We start from the raw sequence: 23,209 nt of genomic DNA on the forward strand, positions 1-23,209 counted from the left end.
AGCAGAGCGCCACCTTGAACCTGGGGGGCCAGTTGGCTTGTTTATGCCGAGTAAACACTGTGGTCGCTGTGGACGAGGCGGGAGGGGCCTGGTTATGTTAGGCTGGTCCGCCATCAAACAGGAATTTCTCTAGCCTGGTCCCGAGGTAATGGCTTGGGCTTACAGAACAAGAAAGCAGAGCTGCAGCAGATGTGTGTCATTGAACAGGAGGAAGTCTGGCAGTTGGCCTCATTAATGGAGACAGTGCGAGGGAATTTGGACCATCAAGGTTGAGTACGTCAACAAACTGAGGCTGATCGTTTCTGCTCCATTTCGCCGCTGATTTTATCAACATCATCACACTGAGTGCCCAGAGACAAAAACACACATTTTCAAAATCCTATCAAAGCAAGAGAGTTGATGGCAGAACATATCAGATATTCTATTTCAGACGGGAACACACACACACACACACACACACACACACACACACACACACACACACACACACACACCCACACACGCACGACCAGGAGCTGGACGAAAAACATGTTAAGTGATATGACCTCAAAAGTGCCAGGATTTTCTTTTAAATGTGATATAGCTTTGCTTCCTCTTGTAAAAATTTGTTTAAAAAAACTCTTGGACGATCGTTAGATTCTGTGCCAAAGGCGTGTTGAGTTTTGTCTGGATTCAGCACGAAAGACAGAGTTGGAATCGTTTCCACTGTAATAAAAATCACATTTAGACAGTTTATTTATGTATATTTAATCAGTTGTAGGTTCATTTTTTTTTTTTAAAGGGATAGTTTGACTGAGTGAGACAGATGTATAAGATGTGGTGTCCAAATCACCCCTTTGCTTTGTTTTATATATATATATATATATATATATATATATATATATATATATATATATATATATATATATATATATATATATATATATATATATATATATATATATATATATATTTAAATGTCTATGACAATTTAAGGATTACTAAATGCATTAGTTAATTTAAAAGTAAAACTATACTTAATTATATGACTACACCTTTAAAAAGAGATTTTGCCATTTGCTGTCAACTGAAAATGACATCACATATGTTCGAGGATCAACAACAAATTAAGGCTCAGCTTGTGAACATTATATGACTAAGCTCTAAAAACAGTTTAAAATTCAATCGCGGGTCAAAACAGAACCGATTCGATACTTTTGTACAAAACAACTTAAAAGATGGGTTGTTCAGGAAAACACAACCCAGAGAGTTGGGACAATGTTTGACCTTTTGACCCATAATTGGGCTTTTTTGACCAAACTGCTTTTGAGCCTTGAGCACGTCATGCCATTTTCAGTTGAGAGCAAGTGGAATATGTGTTTTTAAATATATTGTGTATGATAAATAACGATATAATGAATCATAGACTAAATATCAACTTTTTAGCCCTGAAAATGGCTATATAAGTTTAGTATCTCGTTAAAATAACCATGCACTTCAGTTCTAAATCTCCAAAGGTTTTGAAGCTTAGTTAAATGAGTGCTTGTTGTTGCTCTTTATGTGACGCTTGTGTCTTCATAAGAATGTGAGGTCAAAGACGCTGAAGGATTAACACATTCTATATCACAGGAAGACTGCAAATTGCCACCCACAGACACATACAGTGCACACACAGACAATCTAGAATAACAATTTAGATCTCCTGAGCGTCAGATCTGCTTGACTGCACGAGCCAAACCCAGAATTTTCAACCGCACATACACACAAACCCTCCCTCCGCAGTTTGCTGGGAATGAGCTACATGTCTAGCAGGCTTACCTGTAACCACAAAGGAACAAAAACAAGCAGCGCACGCAGCGTCTGCCAAAGTGCAGGAATCCTGTTACTGCATGCACCGTAATGAGCATTTAATTACCCTGTCTGTCTGGGACACTTGTGAAGAATTTGCATTACGGGCATCAAACTGTCTGTGTCAAATATGTCTAATTTTTCAACGGGCTTATAGGGCAGTTGTGTGTGTGTGTGAGTGTGTGTGTGTGTGTGTGTGTGAACATGATGGAAGGAGACTTTAAGAGTCGATGACTCCGCATCTTATTTTGTCACCAAGCTCCAGGTGTTGTAATGATGACGTTTTGTCATGTGTTGATGAGCAAGGGATGATTCAAGCGAGCATTATTCAAAGTACTCTATCGGCAAATTACACAAGTGTCTGGCTGGAGTTTTGTTTGTTTATATGTAAACACCTCGTCTAAATGGGTTTGATTAAAAAAATGAGCCTTTTTTTGAACTTGTAAAACTGCTGCCTAAGCGTGAATCTTTTGTGATGTCTGTGTGTCACGCTCATTTGCATACCAAAGCATAAGCCGCTTTCACCTTCATGTTTCTTTCATCTTTTTTTTTTTTTTTTGCCAGACTGCTATTGTTCTGTTTAAGGTGTGCGGGATTGTTTTTGCTTTTGACCAGCGACACCGATGCCAGTAATGAGAGGCATATCTGAGGGTAAATGCCAGCAGCCGCAACCAAGGTGTGAAGTTTAACACCTTAGATTCATTGTCCCCACACCCTTTCGTGCGTTTATGTTGCCATTTGTCTAATTATGTTAATGAAGCAACCCGCACTTTAATCGGTTCTTTCTGAACGGGACGGCAAATGTATTCGTCACAGCTGTACACCTACCAGATACCACAAATCTAGTGTTAACGTCCCATAGACAAGGTGGGAGGCCGCAGAGCTGTTATTTAATTATTTTACAGCGCTTGCCTTGTGGTATGCCGTCATGACACTAATACCACATTTTAAGGTGTGTGGGTTTTACAGCCGATCCCTTTCTCTGCCTTAATCACACACGCAGCTTGAAAATGGCCTCCAGCAATTGGCAAAACCAAGGCCTTTACCCACCCTGTTACGTTCTAATGATGATAATGTGTCGAGTTTGCTCTCAGTGTATATACAGAACAGTGCGTGCATGCGTTGTAACATCACAATGCCCACAAGCCTCTTCACATAAATCTGATGCTCTAATTCCTGAGCTTATTCTGTTTGTAAAGCAGAAAAAATTAGCTTAGCTTAGCACTGTCTGTCTCTCCTGTGTATTGCTATTATTATTGTTATCATTATTATCATTATTATCGTTTAAAATAATAATAGTTATTGTCCCAAATTATATTTTAATCATTTTATAGCCAAATGTCTAAAAACGTGGCATTTTTGTGAATTATATATTTTTGGGATTTTGGAAATGTGTATGTGTGTGGGTGGGGGGGTGGGTACTTAGAGGAATTCCACACTTGGCAATCCTCCACCGTGCCGCCTATTATTAATATTATTATAACTATGATTGTTGTTATTATGCCAATAATATCCATCCATCCATCATCCATCCATCCATCCATCCATCCATCCATCCATCCATCCACCCACCCACCCACTGAATCTGATTGTGACCCTTATGTGTATATGAGTGTGCATGGTGTGCATTTTTTGAATTGTACAAATAAAAGTAGAGCAATGTCTTTTTTTACGATAACAAGTTGCCGGCTGTTTTTATGTTTTCGGTACAGAACAGGCTGTGCATTACAATCAACACTGAGTTAGGGACATGTGGGAGCTGTATAAAAGTTTCTGTGTTATCCTTAGTCAGCTGGTAGATACTGCAGGACCTGCAGTGTTGGTCCATTCTGGTGACTCAGTGCCCGGTAAGCTGAGCACAAGGCCAAGCGGCGGCGAATGGTTGTGATACACACTGATTATAGAGCACCTACCGCACCCACGCACGGTTCCTGGCTCACAAACAAACGCCCCGCTAACACAGCAACATACTGATACGAAGGTAATGAGATTCATTAGCCATCATGAGAACTAAAGAGTGGGCGGGTGGAGGAGGAGAGCAAACTGTGTGTGTTTAGTCTGCGTGAGTCCAGACATGGAATCTTGTTAAAGTCTCCGACATATGACAGGGGGCGAACACTCATCTTCACTCCAGCCATCACCCACGCAGCTGTTCACAGTGTATGCACACATCACACCACCTACGCCAGAGTCCAAGCCCACCACCCCTTTTCCCCTTATAAACCCCTCCCCCCCAGTATTCAGCCAGTCTGAGAGTGACGTGATTGCCAAGGTAGCGGGCAGCTGTTACATTCCTGAGGCTGTCGTGTGTGGAGCGCAGAGGCCAACTTCTGCACCCACGCCAAGTTGGAGCTGGCAGCATCCGCCGTACCACCTGGCCGCAGAGTTGCACGCTGTGGGGCCTTGGAGCCACCAACGCAGTGCATGCGGGGACAAACCTGAGATGGACTTTCTTTTCAGACAAAGGGCACTCTTAAAAGTGGGCTACTCCAATCACCTCTTTCCTCTAGAAATCATGTGCGTGGCTTGGTGTTTGGCGCTGACAGCAGAGCATATCGTACTCAAAGCAGTTGAGTCAGTGGGTTGTTTTGTATTAGACATATTTGGGCTATTTACTGAACCCAACATTTTGGCCTCAACAATTTTACGTATTTACCCCAATTTGAGGCAACTTTCTGTGTTTTTCTATGCAAAGCAAACATTTTTTTCAATACTATTTTGTATAAAAACAAGCCCAAAATGAATCACAAAACAAAAATCACAAAACATCTCAATTTCACGTCTTGTGCAAAACAGCAATTTTTTTAAGTGTCTTTCACGTTATTCGATTCAACTTTGTAGTTTAAATGAATCGTCCAAAAAGTTAGGTCAAAACATTTTGAGGGTTATCCCTTTAGCCCAAAAGCTGGGTCAAATGACTATCCAAGAACTTCTTGGCATTGTTTACGCAACTGGTTTCAGATTGTGTTGATGTGACAGACTTACACTACGGACCACTCAACAAGAAAAAAAAAAGAAGAAAACCTACATAGAAAATCGATGTGCAGTATAAATACCATGAAAATAATTTTCTGATTGGTGGTCATGTCACAAAACAATGCTTGTTGCCCGGCAGAGTTTTTGAGGCTCAAGCATATGCCAGTCACACGGTCCCTCAATTGACTTTGTCATCCAGAGGCTTATTTAATGGGTAGATGCAACTGCACATAAAGCTCACCTGGTGTGGTGCTGAGGTGGCTTTGGGGCAGAGGCCGAGGATTATTGTTCACCGGACCTATTCGCATGGTTCGCTGGTAGCGCTCGATTTCTGACAGCCTGTCGGAAAATTGCTTTTGAGAATCCTCCATCTTCACTCTGTGCCCTGAAAAATGAACAACAGCGAAAAGGTTGTTATTCTTCCGACCGCAGACAAACAACACAAAATAATGTTCTTGTCGCCTTCATAAAATATCAAAAGATGTAATAAATGTTCTTGTCAAGGGTTTGGACTACAAGGACCGTTGTTGCTTCACAGTTTATTTCACTATCAGTCACACTGTATGACGTTGTTTAAAGGGCCAACGTAACCCTGTTTTCAACCTCCAAAAGCAAAAATATTGTTCAGAATGCTGGCAGACCTTGAAATACATGGGTCAGACTCTGGTGATATGCAAGCCGCACCTGTTGTCGTGTCATACACAGATAACACCAGAGAAAGTGCAAGAAATGATTTCCTTAGAAATGTTTTTTGCCTTCAATTATCAGAAAAAGAAATACTGAGCACATAGCCAGCTTCAACCGACACAGCACTTACTCATCTGGAAACTCCCGGATAGCGCTCAAAGAGCATGCAGTCATCAGTATTTTATGTTTGTGTCAACATGAGCTCACTTTTAGCAACCTTCATCCTTATGTAGACCCGAGAAGCCTAACCCACCCCTTACTGCCTTACAATTAAAAAGAGAAAAAAAGCACCCTCCTATGATGGCTTTTATGTGGACACCCACATGTCTGCTTACATGCACTGTACACACGCCACCCACTTTACATTTATCTGGACACACCTTAAACGTCCGAGTCCGGATGAAGGTTATTCCCTCTAATGGGAGGAAGAGATTTTAAATGTAACTATCAATGCACCAAAACTGTGTGTGTGAACCGGCATGTATACATTATGTGGTTTTCTCATTGGCATCTCTGCAGACTACCCTAATGTGAAGTAATGGCTGGATTTGAATATTTTATCACTATATAAAGGGGGCAAGGCAGACGGACCAATATGGATTTTGCCCGTCCTTTCTCTCCCTGACCCATGGGCAATATATCTTCACTTGGAGGCTGACCCATGGGTAAAGTTTCCCCTCGTTTACCGCTCTGTCCATTTGGTTGTGCCCACCGCATCCCCTCCATCCCCTCTTTACCAACAATATAGAAATATCAACCTCTATACACCCCACCACCTCCAACACACAAGGTGCACTGGTGTGTGTGTGTGTTCATATACTATTATCTGAAGTGCACTGCCACAGCAACAGCAACAAAGAGTGCATGTGTGAAAAAGAAAGACTCACTAATGACTCATCTGTCTGAACGGACAGAGCGGTCCAGATCAGTTTTTGGGATGTGATTGCGCCCACCGGGCCAGCGTGCGCCATTCCCTTGAAGCATATTTTGAACGCACACACTGATACCTGACATGAACAGAATTCAGTGGTTGAACAAGGGTGCATGATCGAGTTCGTCTGCACAAATATAAGCTTTGCATTGCGCGTTGTGCCACAGCCATGGTGGAGCAGAGAATAGCCTCCCTCAAACAGTGGCCACAAAGCTGGAAAATTTTGTCAAAAGTTAACTTGGGTCCCCATGCCTGGATTTTACACTTGTTTCCTGTGCTTCTGTAAAAAAATTATGGTAGGCTGACTGAAAACTCTAAAATTAACAATATAATCTAAAACCACTTTGGTCAAAAATGACAGGGTTTAGGCCAAAAATAGGACTATTCCACTACTTGCTTGAAGTTGACCCGAATTTCCTTTGCACAAAATATCCACCTGAAAAGGGTCATTTTATTTGAATCAATATAAAAAATTTGTACAAAAATTTTTGGTTTTTGGTTAATGTTGTTTTGTATGACAGAGCATAACACACCGGTATAACTTGATAGTATCCTGATAATGTGCTTGTGAAGGCAAGTTCAGGGACAGAAGACGTGAAAATGGAAGACAGTGTGAGAGTTTTCAGTCAAATGAATTGAAAATTTAACTTAAAAAAATGGCCTGACAGCAACGTTTATACAGGTAGAGCGAATGTAAGAAGGGAGAGGACTTTTTGGGTGAAATTAGAAAGATGAACTGAATCAATTAATTACTAATCTTGATTAATGAATCTCTTTTTTTTTGTTTTTAATTTCCTGGCAGCACTAGAAATAAATATGAAAGATAGTTTGTTGGTTGATTGGCAACGAGTACAGGTTGAAGCCCGTTCTTGCTCACAGTAAGGATAAATGGGTAAATTAAATTAGGTCAAATAGGGACCTATGCATTTGTGTGGTATTCATTCATTCAAAAAAAAAAGGTCAAAGGAATACCCTTTGTAAGATGTGTTGTACAAAACAGTCCTGCCAAAATGTGGATGTTTTGTGGTTTATTCATTTCACTCAATTTTTTGGGGCCAAGTAACTACAGTATACGCCCCCCCCATACACACACACACATGCACAAACATGCACACGCAGTCCGTCACCCACACTGAGGCTACTGTCTGGTGTGGGGGCTGTAGGGGCAGGAAAGCCTCCAAATATAGACCCTATTTGTGCCCTTGTGTAGTTATTAAGAGATTTACACCACCTCAAAAGGATCAGGTCAAGGAAATATTACTTTCCACTGATCACAGTTTGGAAAAAAAAGGCTGTCAGGCAAGGCGAAAAAAAGATAATTGGCCAGTTTTTACGAAGGCCGCAAGAAAGCGAGTGTGCCTCTTTAGTGATCATTCAAGCTGGCCACAAACGCTCACACACTTGAATCTTGGTTCCAGAGGAAGGTTATAGTCGGGTGAGAGGGTTATTTTGGGGGGAGCGGAGGCTTCATTAGAATGACGCCTGGCGCCCATTAACACAGGGGCCACAGATGCTGTTTACACCTATAATCAAGTGGGAGGAAGCATTCAGCACTCTTCCTCACCTTCTTAAATGTTTGCTGAAACTCACTTATGCGGATTCTTCCCACTTGAGCTAAATAAGTGTGGCGGACAGCACACACATTCACTATTTTTTTCCCAACACACTTGCACTGATGATCAATTATTTTCTCCTTAGCCTACTCTTTTAGCTCCTCTGGTTACTTAGAAATAAAAAGAAAATAGCTGTTTAATAATCTGTGACTCCCTTGTGAGCTCCATTCATTTAATTTTTTTTAAAAGTTGTAATACCACCATAGACCACTAGTTAGACATGCTGCACTTACACGGGGTCTGATACTTTGCCATAAGAGAAGTAGGCCTGATATGTTTTGTTTTGTGAATTTTGAATAATGCGTAAGCCAAACATGCTACTTCAATAATATTAATACAGTATTTTTGAGTTGACCATCATGAGGACAAGCTGTTAAGAAAATGGATGGATAGGTGTTGTGAAAAATCCACAAAATAAGTCTTTGCCCTTAATGTCGGTTTGCGCTTCAGAAGTTTCTTAGATGTTAATTTTTAGACAAATAAAATAGCATTTTTTCAGACATAAGCTTAAATCTTGTCGGGTTATATGCACCCCCTGAATAGTACTGTTGAAAATTTGTAGCCCACTTGAGCAATTAAGTTGCTCTTCCCTTCCACAGATATTAAGCTCACTTTATTTTTGAGCCACTTAACAAAATACGCAAAAGTTAAGGGTGGATTTGTCTCTAAAACAAACTTTGTGTTTGCTCAACACTAATAAACCTACATCAAATCTGGCAATAGCTGTTGCTATGGTAATGCAGCGTGGCAAATTAAACAAAAAGAAAAAAGTCTTAATCCTTCAAAACTAGTAATACTTGAGTGTAAAGATGCATTAATTTTTTGAGTATGGCTTTACTATTTCAAGCCATGTCTGCAAGTTAACCTTCGCGTTGAGGTTAATACTGTGCCTTTGGCTTGTTGACCCCCATTGTAGCAGCGCGTCTGGAGCGACCGCCATCGTTTGACTCCCACTGAGTAGGGCCAGAGGGGTGCCGGAGATCCACTGCAGCCCCATTTCAGAGGGGTTTTTGTGGTCGGATGAATATTTTATGTGTCAGGGTGCACTTAGGAGAGAATGCCTTGTTTTTCTTGCCATGATATCATAACCACAAGATAGAGCTGGGAGACAGGGGCCAGTACACACATGAGGCCTAAACAGCGGCGCTCAATATGTAGCCAAGCAGAAATGGACGCTGTAGATTTACTAGCCTCCTTTCTGAATCATCTGAAAGCATTATGATAGTCTATGAAGGATAAATAAAATGCTTGATATAAAATGTCTGGTATTAATAATGTACTGAGACGGATTGGGTGTGTCGTCGTCACCCTCACTTTGTTTTGTTAGTGTTACATTTCCTAGTAGTGTTTTATCTGCAAAACGACTTCCGTTATAGCTGTGAAAAGATGTTTTTCACAAATGTGTGTCGCCGCAGAACGGTGAAGTCCTGGCCAATATCTCCCCACAAAGCTCGTACCAGCACAACACGGAGACAGTATTTTCACAAGGCGACACACACCGGCCTTCGACACACACGGTTCAAATGTAAGACTGATTTCCTTACTTAATCCTCCACTTTTTCCCTCTATGGGTGTTTGTCTCTATTGAAATGAAGAAACATGTTCCCATCTGCAGGGAGACACATTCAACACAAGCTCTTTATAGTAAAGGGCTGGGTGCTTTTTCAGGGGCAAACTGAAACTCTATCTGGACAGCAAAGGGCAATACGTGCTTTGGCTCGAACCCAAGTCTGCACCCAGTATATCTGAAGTATAAATATTTGTATTTGCAATATAAATGGACTTGATAGGCTCCAGATAACAAGCTGCAATTGAAGTTGACTGCATGAATCACACATTGAAATGAAAAGGATGCCTGAAATGTGAAGTCAGTGGCTGGCATGATAAAGGTTAACAGGGAATTCATCACCATGCTATTTTGGGGATATTCAGTGCAAGTTGCGCAAAGGGTCAGTTCCAAATGTATCAAATAGGCAAAATAAATTCTATATCAATATGCTCGTTCCATGAGAAAAAAGGAGCACAATAGTTTTGGGGACTTGACAAATGGTAATTCCTTGGTCGTTTTTTTTTTTCTTCTTTTTTTTACATGCACAGATACGGTTGGAATGGCTTTGAAAACACGGTTAAGTTCTACTTTTCCTTTGTGATTTGTATGTTTGGTCCATTCATAAGCACACGCAACTTGCAATAGCCAATTAGCACAAATGCTAACCGTTTTTCGGCTAACAGCTAAGAGACTTGCGACTAGCATACGATTCCAGCATCGATTGTCAGAATTGATGGTTGAGACTATGCAGCATACAGGGTCTGTGTAGCTCCAATGTAAGATCGCCGGTGGATTGAAAGAGATTAGGTCTGTCTTGAAATGTTTCCACTGCATGTTTATAAAAACATGTCAGTCTTTTTGAATCAATATAAGGCCTTTTTTGTAACTCGAGCTTTTACCTCATTCACTGCCAGACAGCTATAGACGTGAAAGATCTCGCTGAAATCCACACATGTAAAAGTCAAACATCTTCTTTAACATTGCTTGGAGTGAATGTGTTAAGTAAGGGTTAGATCACCTGGAAATCAAGTTTGTTTTGAAACGGTTTTTCATAAAACGATCGAAAAACCGAGATGATTGATTGTGATAGTTTCTGAAAAAACAAAACAAAATCATCACCCAGATTTTTTTTTTTTTGGAGCTAGCAGTTAATCAAAAGCTCAGCTGTGGAACATGAGCCTAAGTTTGTTAAATTGTTAAAAGTGGAGCAACAGTTAAAGCTTGTGAGCAAACTTCCGTTTCGACAAGGTTTCAACATCTGTTGAGTAAAGTCATGCACACCTGTCTTTCTCTTCCTCCTGAGCCACTAACAGCCTTGTTGCCACCCAGCCTGTCTTTCCGCCTCGTTTTCTTCAACTTCCCTTTTTGTTTTTTTAAAATTTGCACCAACACACAGCTCACAGCGGATCACCGCAGCAGTACACAGCAGCTTGGTGCTGCTCCCAAGGCCACCAATCACACGTTTAGGTATCTCGACTGGGGCGAATCAAAGTTCTTGTTTTGAGGCTGACCCTGAAGGATGTGGTTTTTACTCTTGGTTGGTGATTGTGGCTGTCTCGTCTGGGCCTAAATGAGTCCGCGCTCGCCGCACGCAGACATTACACAACTTGAAGCTGATTTACATAAGCATTTTGTAACACTCTGAGAATAATGCACTTCATTAGGATCCGTGCAAGAAGGCAAACTTTTATCTTTTCAAACATTCTGCTGTCTTTTTTCATCGCTATCTCCCGCTTCCTTGCTGCAGGGCTCCGGTCCCTCTGGCAGATGCAGCATTGGTCTCGGGGGACAACAGCAGTGTGAAAATCCCCCTCCCATCAACGGAAGTTGCTACATGAGACTGCTTGAGCAGAGAGCGCAGCCTTCCTTTTCTGATAAGTTGATAACTCTCTTTGCGTGTGTCTTCTAACTGCATGTGTGTGCGTGTGCAGAGGAGGCAGTGCCACACAAGCTCAGGCTGACACGGAGGCAGGTTGAGGCAGGTAAATGAGAGCGAGGGGTGCCAAATGCACCCGGATTCCCCACCAAAACAATAGGGCCCGTAGCATGCTTCAGAGCAATCAGCTTGCTTTTGTGCTTCCACTCTCTGATGTGTGTGTGGGTGTGCGTGCACGTGTGTGTTGCTGTCTTTGGGAATAGACTTGAGGCATTTAGGAGTTTTTTAGAGGTTTTTGTTTGCCTCTCTCAGTGGTGCTTGTGTCACACAGTAGCCGCATTGGGCTCTCGTGACACATTCCATTAAAGCATCAGTCTGAAATGTGTGGCCTGGGGGACATTTGTGGCCCATGTGGTGATGTTTTGCGGCCCCCTCCTTGACATCGAAATTAAATATTAGCGCAGCACCCTTCTTTGTACTGTATACATTGTTTAGGTAGCTTTGTGTGTGTGGGGGTGTGTTTTCATCACATTTGGGCATGTGAGCGACGGGGGAAATGACAGAGAGGACCGTGTTGCCAGTCTTGTTCATTTTCTGAAGAAATGCCAGCGTTCCTAGTGGGTTGGTATTAAAGATTGAAAAGTTTGAGTGAGTTGTTCTTTTCTTTAATGTTTAAGTACCAGATGTTGCCCAGACGCACCCAAGAGTGGTGGCCCCCACATCAGTTGAGTTTGAGACCCGTATATTAAAGTAATATTTTACTTAATTTGCCATTTTTATTAGTAAAAAAATACCAATGTATTTTGTCAATCATTGATTTGAAAATATTAAAAAAACAAAACAAAACAAAACAAAAAAAACCTTGTGGAATACCTAGTATGGCTCACATACCCAGACCCTATCCACAGTGGCCACCACATAAGTTGAGTTTATACTAAACTTTTTATACTTGACTTTTTATGACATTTTCATGAGTAAAATGTTTACGTTTTCATCATTGAATTGATAACTCAAACACATATTTTGTCAGAACTCAGCTTGCGAACTAAGAAAACAGGTGAGCCAGTTGATTGGTGACCAAGCCTTGAGCATATTTAACATATATTTAATTGACAAAAAAATTAAAGGCATCAGTTACACATAAAAAATCTTTTATTTTTTTAAATGACTTTTTGATCAAATAATGTTTTTATGACTGGAAATGACTATAGTTGAGGTGTTGGGGCATCGGGTGAGAGGTGGGGCCTCACAAAGCTGTGGGAAAGGAAAGACTTGCTGTTGCTGTCACATACATCAATGCAACGCCAAAGACGTGTCAAACGGCTCTTCGCCTGTAACACCACAGCGCATACTATCTCTCGCACAATATTGTACATCTGCCTCAGCCCTGTACGCATGACAATTGAGTCAAAGTAAAGTGTGAAATATAAAATGTGTGACTTTTTCCACCATGCAAAGTGTCATTTTCACACTGACACTTAAGGTGAAGTTACAAAATGGGCCTCTCTTCTTCTGTCATATTTTCCCGCATAGTTTTACACGCCAAGGATTTCTTCTGTGTTTACCCACAGGATTACAGCCTTCTGTACACCAGGAATGACAAAAAATACTTTGCTTCACCTATTATTTTCTCACTGTTCCTAACCAATAAAGCCTAAAGAAATAAACATCCAACCCACACGGTAGTGGGACGCAGTCCTTTCCAGTAACCAGCAGGTGCTTACCCCCACTACACACAAACACACGCGCATGAACACATACACACTCCACTTCACCCCTGCGCCTGATGCCTGGACGATAGAAAACGGTTTATTGTCATAATGCAGCCGAGGAGAAAATATTCCCTCACTCATGGGCCATTTATTTTTCTAAATGCAGATCGGAACTTTTATTGAATTATGCCTGAAAGCTTGTAATGGGTCCCTCCTGTGTGGGTCCGAGTAAATATGGAAGAGCGAGGACACACAGAGCGAGCATTTTACTTCCCCTCGTAGGTAAGTAAACAGGAAAGACGCTTGGCTGGTGCATTTAGCGGCTCGCGGGGAGACGGAGGGAGGCGGGCAGCGGCCTTGGCGGCACGTCTCGGTCATTCTCTGAAAACGTCTTCCTTGGCGGCGTACTTGCATGATCGCAATGAATTCATGGTGTTGTCTGAGGCCTCTGTAAATAATTTGGTAATTCATAGTGTGTCTGGGTGTTCTATCTGGCGTCAGCAAATATAGGGTGGAAATTTTAGTCTGAGTGGAAAAAGAGAGGGCACTTGAGCCTGAGGCTATTGTGGCTTTCACAGACATCAGCTGGCTTAAACAGCACACATTACACTCTTTGACAATCTTTTTTTCCCCCCTTTTGGTCATAGAAACTCTCTCTGTGTTGCAACTTGCAAGTGCTGCTAATAGACAAATGAGTAGATATTCTGTTTAGGTAAGAGGCTGGCGAAGGTATTGAGTCTAAATCATTCAACACAAGTGACACCTGTTTTGTGTGCTTGAAAAAGTTGGTCTGAATTTCTATATGAGAAAAATGTGGACATAATAGTAAGAACAACAACATACGTGAAAGTGCATTAAAAAAAGTAAATTGGAACTTTAAAGCTAGGTTTACACTGCAGCCTGAAATGTCCCAATTCCAACCTCTTTGCCCCTATCTGACCTGTATCTGATCTTTTGATGGCAATGTGAATGCCAGATCTGATTTTTTCAAATGTGACCAATCCCACTTGGCTATGAAGCACTAAATCCGATACAAATCTGATCTTTTGACATGTGACTTCGGTCTGAGCGATCAAGTCGCATTCATCCTACTACCACGTAACAAAAAATCAACAAATGTCACAATTCTGTGCTCAAGAAGGTAGGAAAAACCAAAACAACAATAGTTGGACGAGGTGAAAAAAATTCAATAAAGGGAGCAGGAAATGTATTTTATCTTTCTGTCGCTCGCTCGGAGCGAGTGAGCCACTCACTTGGAGCGAGCGAGAGAGACGTTGCTGGCACGGTACAAAATGAAAGGACGAAAAAACCTCAACCCTTTTCGTCTTTAATTTACTATTTAAATTTCACAGAGTGAAAATGTTCTGGCTTCGCTATGACAGCCAATCAAAACATCGCCTGGTACTTCCTGGTACACATTAAGCACACCCGCTGTCTGTTACATCACAATGTCCTCAATGTTATACTAGCAGTCCTAAAATGGGGTGTGTGAAGGCAATTCGGGGGGTATTTGAGGTATCAGAACATTCCATTTATTGTTTTTAAGGCAGTGATAAGAGCAGCATAGCTCTCAAATTAAAAGCAAATAATTTGGAACACGAAGCGCCATATTGGTAAATTGTGTTATAGCTTTCAAATTAAGAGCAAGTTATTTGGAACATGAAACAACATATTGCTAAATTGTGTTGTAGCGCTCCTTTGCAAAATGCTATAGGCCTTCATTTTGTTAAGTTTTATTCAGATGTCCATGGGCATTCATGATGCAATTTTGTGAAATATGATATCTATCCTCTGGAGTTACTGAATTAAGTACACCTAGAACTACCACTACAAATTTAGCTACAAAACTTAAGAAGTCAGACATGAGTGGTAGCACTCTTTGTTTTAGGTCTTTTTTTTTCATCAAAATGTTTTGCACAGGTGAAAAAAAAGGATACATCATCATAAAAAAAGAGTTGAGAACCAGTGTTCTGTGTCACGCATCTATCCATATATGGTATAAACTCTGGGTATGCTACCAAGACATGGAGAAGTCAGTATTGTGCGGAGGCCACTATGTCTCCAGGTTACACAGTATATCAAGCAGTCACGGCACAAGCCATTAGCAGTCAAGAAAGAACCTAGCACACGCCCTTCCCTGGCACTGATACACCCGCAGGCCTTTCTTTCAAAGACACCCATCTCCATTTTCAAACATCAAAGTTGCCTTTGAGAGAGCAATTCGCACCGACGCCGAGCCTTTCATGTGATTTGTGGAACAGGGGCGTGGCCCACGAGGCGCCGACTTAAAGCGATGGAAGCACCTGGCAGGTGCATGAGCGGTACGGAACACACGCGCACGTACCCACACACAGGGGCAACAACAACCACAGAGCTTTTTGTTGACTTTATGGAAGGACTGCAATATCATAGGAAAAAGAAGCAAATGTCATTGTGTGTCTATTTGCATACTTTGTACAGTATGTGTGCCAATGCAAATAGTCACACACACACACACACACACACGTTGAGTCGTGTTTTGTTGCCTGTATTTATTCGACTGGGTGTGTGCAGCTACCTACAACTCCAGGAGTATAAAGGCGGACTTGGGGTGTGTGTGTGTGTACGTTCCTATGAGTGAGTGCATATGCATAATTAATTCAAGTGTCTCGATGCTACGTCTGTGAAATGTTATCTGTGAAACAAACTCACTTGTTTGATTCCGCATCTGTAAAAGAAATTTGAATGTTTAGAGGAAGAAAAGGCTTGCAAGCTAGTCTGGGCAGTTTGAATCCACTGCAGAAAGTTAGGAATAGACTTGTTTGTTTTAAATAGTGAATTGTGAATGGTATACATTTCAGAAACGACATTTTATTTTCACTTTTACATTTCTCTCCAGCCACAGGTGTGTTTCATACATTTTTCTTCTCAAAAGTAACAACTAAATTTGTCTCACAGTCACAATTAAGTCTTTTGTCTACCATTTAATCGAGCGCCAATGATTGTCCACCTTCCACGCGTTTTGTTATTTTAGAAGGCGATGTCAGTGGCTGAAAATACAGCGGGCCATTTAAAAATCAGACTCAAGCGCGATGACTTCATGATGCTTCTGATTCATCGGACAGCAAAGAGCGCTGCAGATACAGAAATACAAACAGCTCAATGCGCCGGCAAGCCCGTGAGTGTATAGGGAGCGGCTGATCTCATGCATAAGTATGGCAATGAGAAGAGCACCCAAAATATAGTTGAAGATTCATTGGCGAGAGGAACCATGAAAGGCCGTGCGCTGAGAGGGAACTAATAGCAACGACAGCCAACTTTTTTTGAGTCTCTGTTGGGTTTTGTCAATACTGCTTCTGAGAAGTACAAGCTTTCAGTTGCGACAGTTGTGCTTCCAGTTTGGCCTCAGCAGAAGTTTGATAATAATACGACAGATAGATCAAGAGGGTTGACGCATGCCGGATGTGTGATGAGGAAATCGACAGTGAGGGAAACAAAAATACCCGACTGAACATTTTACTTGGGGACTTGAGTCTTTGTGAACTCACAGCATGATGAAAAATGAGTAGTGTTTGCTTAACTTTCTCCTTCTCGCGTTAAGATGATTATATGTTTTTGTTTTTATGTGGAATGAAATGCTGAACGATGACTATTATTAAAAAGCTCACACACCCCACAGTGCCGTGCGGATCCACACCAACAATGCATGTGAACAGTTATATAGGTAATCAGGGCGCAGGCAAGGCTGGCATCTCTGCACCGCATTAGCGTTCACACGTGAAGAGCGCTCAACTCTCCCTGAGCCCACTTGTAATGAAAAAAATGCTGTTAGCTTGTTTTATTGGCAAACGGGCCTCTATGCCTTTCTCGCCTGCAAACGTTGCAATGTAAAGTGGTGCCTTGTAGTCAGAAAAGAATCAGAATGAGTCATTACTGTATATTTCTCCATTGTACTTGTGTGGGTTTTTTGTTTTTGTTTTGTTTTAATAGTTTGGACTAGAACCCTTGTATCTCCAAAATGATCACTTTTCAGGAGATGGAAGAACTCTAAAAACAGTTGGGTTGAAAATAACCCAATTATAAGTCAAAAAAGGACCAAACCAATATTTGGGGTATTTTTCACCAGACTGCCCCAAAGATGGGTTGTTTTGTTTAAGCCCCGGAGGAAATTTTGACCAAAATTGGGCTTTTCGATGTTTTTTGATGTGTGATATCAAAAGAAAAATATTGCATTGGTTGTCAAAACTTGATGACTTGAAATATGCCATGCTGCCATCCCCTCTAAATGCTACGCCCTATAGGTGTAAAATTTAGCCCATGTCAGGCTTATTTACTGCCATTCAAAATTGGAATTATTGTCAATTTTGGACATATTTAAAACCCGATGTTTTATCATGCATTTTTTACATATATATAATATGTAAAATATATTTATATTTGACGATGTTATGATCCTTTCAAAGTCATATGGGTGATACTAAGACCAGGCTAGTGAAAAATCCACTGACACCCAGGAGTTAAGACAACCTCAAATTATTTATTTATTTATTTATTTATTTATTTATTTATTTAGATTATTTTATAGTCAGGGCAAAGAGTTGGGGTGCACAAAATATTTTCTTTTTCCATAAGGGGACCTAACAAAAAACTACTGAGAAGAGTACTTTCTTAACACAAACTCTTGGAATTTTGATCGAATTTGGCTTAGTTAATAAATACTATCCTATTAAAAAGCACATTTGTGTCCAACTCTTGTTTTGGAGGCTATTCAAGTGTCAGTCAAGTTGAATGATTTGGGTGGCACTTACTAAGTAACCTAGCCTCAAAAACGTTAACCAAACGTATACTTTTTTAGGGAGGTGAAACATTACCCGATTAATTATTAAATAATCGATTACCAGACTGATCAGTAATTTGTTTTATAATCGATTAATCCTTGTGATCCTGTTGTGCAAAAGTCTTAATTTTCAACTCCTCAACAGTGGATATCAACATCAATATACTGTATGTCCTGTTTATTTACTAATAGGATGGAAACTGAAACCTACTTTCGGATCCAATTGAACTGATAATGGACAAAACATTGATTCCATTGATTATTATGAATAAATTATTAAAATAATTGTGAGTGACAGTCTCACGATTCAACATTGCGTAAAGCCCCACGCATCAGCTTTTGGCAGGAAGCTAAATCAGTCCTACCCTATATTAAACAGTGTCACCTTTTCGAAATGGGCCGGTGTAAAAGCAGCATGGGCACTGTGACGCCTCAGCTAGGTCTGCAGCATTTTGACAAGCAGACAGGAGACGGCCTTTATGCGCACAGTTATTTCAAGCTGAGACGCTTGCAAAAGCACATGTGAATGCACACACTCGCATACACATCCACTCACACACAAACACACACAATCAGATTGAAACTATCCACACGCACATACTCACTGTTTATTATTATCTGGTCCTGCCCTATTTGCACTCACTGTTCTTTCGTCGCTGCAAATAGCGTGCAACCGTGCGGGGGAACTGGGGGGTTGTGGACGGGTGCAGAAGGCCCTCTCGGCCCCTCTGCCAGGCGTACACCCCCTCATGTGGCACTTGATACCTCTCTCGCAGTTCTCTGTTTTGACTGAACTAAATCCCCTGCTGTCCCAAATATCCCTTAGCACAGGCATGAGCGCAAGCCTGAGCAATCCGCCCGTTCGGACCGCTCGGAAACCCTGCACGACAGAACCATTAAAAACTGGATCCCTCCGTTGGAATGGTCATGAAATCCTACCCATCCCATCTATCCCACCTTGAGCTCATGAAAAATGGCACGCATTGCGTGTGCGCATATCTGCAGCCATCAGGGCCCTGACTCACGAAAGGGCTGCTCCGCTTCATCCCTCACACCAGCCAGAAGCTTTCAAGCACATGAGATTGGGAGCTTTAGAAGTCACGGCTCCCCTGCTGGGGATGACAGTTGCTAGGAGTCAGGCTGTGTGTTAAATCATCAACTGACTTCTCGAGTGTGGTTGGTCAGGTGTGACTCTTTGTCTGACTAAAAGGTAAAGATCGTCTGGTGGGTCAAGGGAGGTTACCACATCCACTTTTCCACCAAGCAATAGAATTCAGCGCAACATGCCGCAGTTCTGTTGGGACCGGGAAACTCTAATTACGTGGCTCACTTCTCATCCGTGGCGGATAAGAAAAATAGCTTTTTGAGGCTGTAACACACCAACAAATCCAATAAAGATGAATACTCCAAGAATGTACAAAGGACAAGAATAGCAAACATTTCCTGCTTGATGCATATACCAATCATGAAGCCGAAGCAAAACCTACTCAAATGTTCTACATGAAATCTTGGATTGTTGCACAAATATGTGCAAGCACATTTAAATGAGGCGACCAGTACACTTAACAGCTTACACAAGAAAAAGTAATGTAATGTAACGTAATGAAAGGTCGTGTCACGTAATGTAAAATAATTGAATGTGACGTTTTGTATTGTAATGCAATGTCATGTATTCTAACATAACGTAACATAACATAACATAACATAACATAACATAACAAACAAAACTTGCACTCTAAAAACAGTTGGGTCACAAATAACCCAAGTATGGGTAAATAAAATGACCAACCCAACATTTAGGTCAATTTGACTAAGCCTTCTGGATTTTTTTTTTTTTTTACAAAAAAAAAAACAAAAAAACAAAATTTTGAAGGTTGTTACATACAAAACGGCCCAATTTTTGTGCAATTTTTTGTGTTTTGTGCAAAACAACCTGGAAGGTTGAGTAAAATGGAGCCAAATTTTGGGTTGGTGTATTTCTGAAAGGACTGACCCAATATTTAGATAAATTTGAACCAACTGTCCAGGTTATTTCATACAAAATAACCCGATTTTTTGTTGTTGTTTTGAACAAAACGGCCCAGGTTTAGAGTTGTTTGTTGCAAAACAACACAAAAATTTACATCAAATCAATGGTCTATTTTTGACCTGTTTGTAGAGTTTGAGATAACATAACATAACATAAAAGACTTAGTGAGTTAAGATTTCAAGTCTTTTAAAAGTTTAGATTTTCACTGAGAAAAATAAAAAAGCAAAGAAAAATACAACGCAACATTTTTGTTTTAACAAGTCAAATACTGTACTACTTTTAGCCTCCATGTGCCTAAATACTGCCCCCCCCCCTCCACTATAGATCAGTGCAGCTTGTACAATGGCAGCGCAACAAAGTCAGACATTTTCCTTTGATGTTGTTGTTGTTTTGTTTTGTTTTTTTAATAACTGAGCAAAACTGTGTGACAACGTGTGGGTGTGCGTATGTCTATGTGTGAGTACTTACTGCGAGGTTCACGTGGCCCATCAACGGTGACCTTGATGGCACGGTGGTAAGTGGCCACCTGAGGCGGTCCGGTGAAAACAGTGATGGTCAGAGTGAAGCTTTTCCCTACAAAACAAAAGGATAACATTTAGGTGTCTGAATATGTCATGTTATTGACTCGTTTTTAAAAACCCTTTGATTTTTCTAACGGTTTGTTGTTTCATGCAGCCTGTGAGCGTCGGCAGCTTTTGTGTCGCTGAGGCCTTTGGCATTGAAAGATAATAAATGGGGGGAAAAAAAGACTTGGGACCACCTCGGTTGAGGGCCTGATAGTGGTTAGATGAATCGGATTATTGAGAGAATGTGCTCCAGATTGCAAGAAAATGCTCACAGTGATCGTTTATTGTTCAACAAGGCGGGATCTTACTCCCATCTGCATCCAAGTCAGTGGAGGGAGGAAAGTGGGGGGTCTTTTGCATGCAGACATGAGAGAGACATCTCGTGTTAAAAAGAGACTATGCGGGAGGAAGGGGGGAAAACCACTGTGTTAATTTACTGCCCAAATCGTATGTGTGTGGGCTACCATATAATTCAAAGACAATAGGCTGCTTCTATTGTTCTTGAACGTTAGAATAAAATACAAAATAAAAGGAATACTTCAGAAGAGTTTTAGAAAATATAGCAATAGCTTGAAAATCTCAAAGAAATGCAAATATTCAATGTATTGTAGCTATCAATATACATCTACATACTGTATATATGTATTATGTATGTATTTTTTTCATAACTTGGCCCGCGAAAATCTCACTCTCGCCACTCTTATTAAAACCTTCACATGGACACTGAATTGCGATGTATAACATCTTAGAACGAACAATAGATATTATTAAATATAAAGATAATAATAGAAATAAAGATATTTATTACATTATTAGGGTAGTTATATATATATATATATATATATATATATATATATATATATATATATATATATATATATATATATATATATATATATATATATATATATATATATATATATATAATACTCTAATAAAGTAATACATATCTTTATTACTATTATTATCTTTATAACATTAGCCATTTAACATTTTTCTTTTTTTTCACTGCGTTTCTCAATAATAAATAAAAAAAAAAATATCCCTATATAATATTATATTTGTGAGTGTGTCTTCACCTCGCCCGCTTCTCCCAACGAAGCGCAGGTCGTTAAAGCGGGCCACTTGGTTCTTCATCACGGCGGACGCGTTCCTCAGCTCGGCGGAATAGTTCTCGTCGTTCCCGGCCATAACGGTGACCAGAGTGCCGTCAGGGACATCGCCGAGAGCCACAACCTACACACGTGAAGAAGGGAGAAATGGGAATGTCCGTTACTCGGGAGTTCCAAATCTGCACGCATAAAGAAATAACGCGTCCTCCTGTAAATATTTTGTCCGTCAACATGCATGGGAAAAAATCAAATTCTTTATATTAAACTTGCAGCATTTTTTTATATTTCTCGTTTGGCATATATTTTAATTGGAATCCGTTTTTTTTTTACAAACAAATAATAGCAGTGGCCCCACTATAATACGCCTAAAAAAATGCAGTTTTTTTTGTCATGCATTAGGCTCCTATTAAACACCGCTTTACGCGTCATGTTAACCAAATCACAAGTAATCACTTGCCTTAAAAGCCACCGGCAGAGTCTTGTTACACCTCCAGTGAGACGGCAGGACGGAGCAGAGGAAGTTGGGACTGTCGGTGCGGACCAGCTCGCCGGCGTGGTCCGCCAGGACGTCCACTACGTTCCTGGTGTCTGGTCTAGCCCTCAGCGGCCCCGGAGTGGCCATGGCCCCGTTGCCGTCGACCAGCTTGCTACAGGTGAAGGACGCGGAGGGCGGCGTGAACCGTCTGGTGGTGGGCGGCTCTACGGGAATATGCATCACAACACCAGCTCGGGTCAGTGTCAAGCTGACTGGGGGATCGGTGCACAAGGTTGCACGGGTCTTGAGGGTCTTCTCTCTTGAGTGCTGAGGATGGAGGCGACGGAGAGAAGCGCTCTCAAGAAAGTGATGATTGAGAGCTAGATCATCTGCAGTTGAATCACTGACAATGTCTTGTGACAAACTACCAGTTAGTCAAAGTCGTTTTTAAAGAAATCCAGTCGTGGTGTTAAAAAAAATGCAACAGGCAAGATATCTAAAATGACAGTTGATAAAAGTCAGTTCGGATCCAAGACTGACAAAAGTATTGAATGAGTGTCCGCATTGAATCGTGAGCAAAAGTTTATCCGGGTCCTCGTCAGCAAGAGGAAGAAAAAAAAACACCCAAATGGAAAGTCTGGCGGGTGCCTGCAAGATGTTGTTTCACTCCAAGTTATCCACCGCAGAGCAAATGAAGGACGCGCGGAGACGTCGCGAGGCTGAAAGAGCTCAAGAGTGCAGCGTATTCTTTTCCCCGAGTCATTTTAGTCTTTCGTGGTCGCAAGTGTGGAGAGGCTTTCCACCAATGAATTTGCTGGGTTGGGCTTTCCGCAGACCAATCAAAGTCTCCGCCGCCGCCGCCGCCGCCGCCGCCGCTTCAAGCGTTCAACTGCCTCAACCTACATTATTGAGCCATCTCTTTCTTTTCTGTCTTTACGTTTTCAAACCAAAAGGAACACGAAATAAACACTGCTTCTTAAGAAAAAAGAATCACATTCGGTTTGAAATCCAAATAGGTTCAATCCATGACTAAAAAGTTT

At 41.1% G+C, this 23,209-nt stretch overlaps 1 protein-coding gene across 1 annotated transcript in view; it reads right to left on the reverse strand.

Annotated features, from left to right (window-relative positions):
- runx3 (RUNX family transcription factor 3) overlaps positions 1 to 22,873 on the reverse strand; it is a 33,333-nt gene extending 10,460 nt beyond the window's left edge. Inside the window, exons 1-4 of the mRNA XM_088433600.1 lie at positions 22,152 to 22,873; positions 21,662 to 21,818; positions 20,485 to 20,589; positions 5,045 to 5,188 (exon numbers count right to left, since the gene is read on the reverse strand). Coding sequence (XP_088289726.1) covers positions 5,045 to 5,188; positions 20,485 to 20,589; positions 21,662 to 21,818; positions 22,152 to 22,409 — 664 coding nt within the window. The 5' untranslated portion in view covers positions 22,410 to 22,873. The remainder of the gene's footprint in view (positions 1 to 5,044; positions 5,189 to 20,484; positions 20,590 to 21,661; positions 21,819 to 22,151) is intronic.
- Positions 22,874 to 23,209: the final 336 nt, after the last annotated feature.

The sequence above is a fragment of the Hippichthys cyanospilos genome, chromosome 14 (genome assembly GCF_059441005.1).
Source record: "Hippichthys cyanospilos isolate Australia breed blue-spotted pipefish chromosome 14, RoL_Hcya_1.0, whole genome shotgun sequence".
Lineage (NCBI taxonomy): Eukaryota > Metazoa > Chordata > Actinopteri > Syngnathiformes > Syngnathidae > Hippichthys > Hippichthys cyanospilos.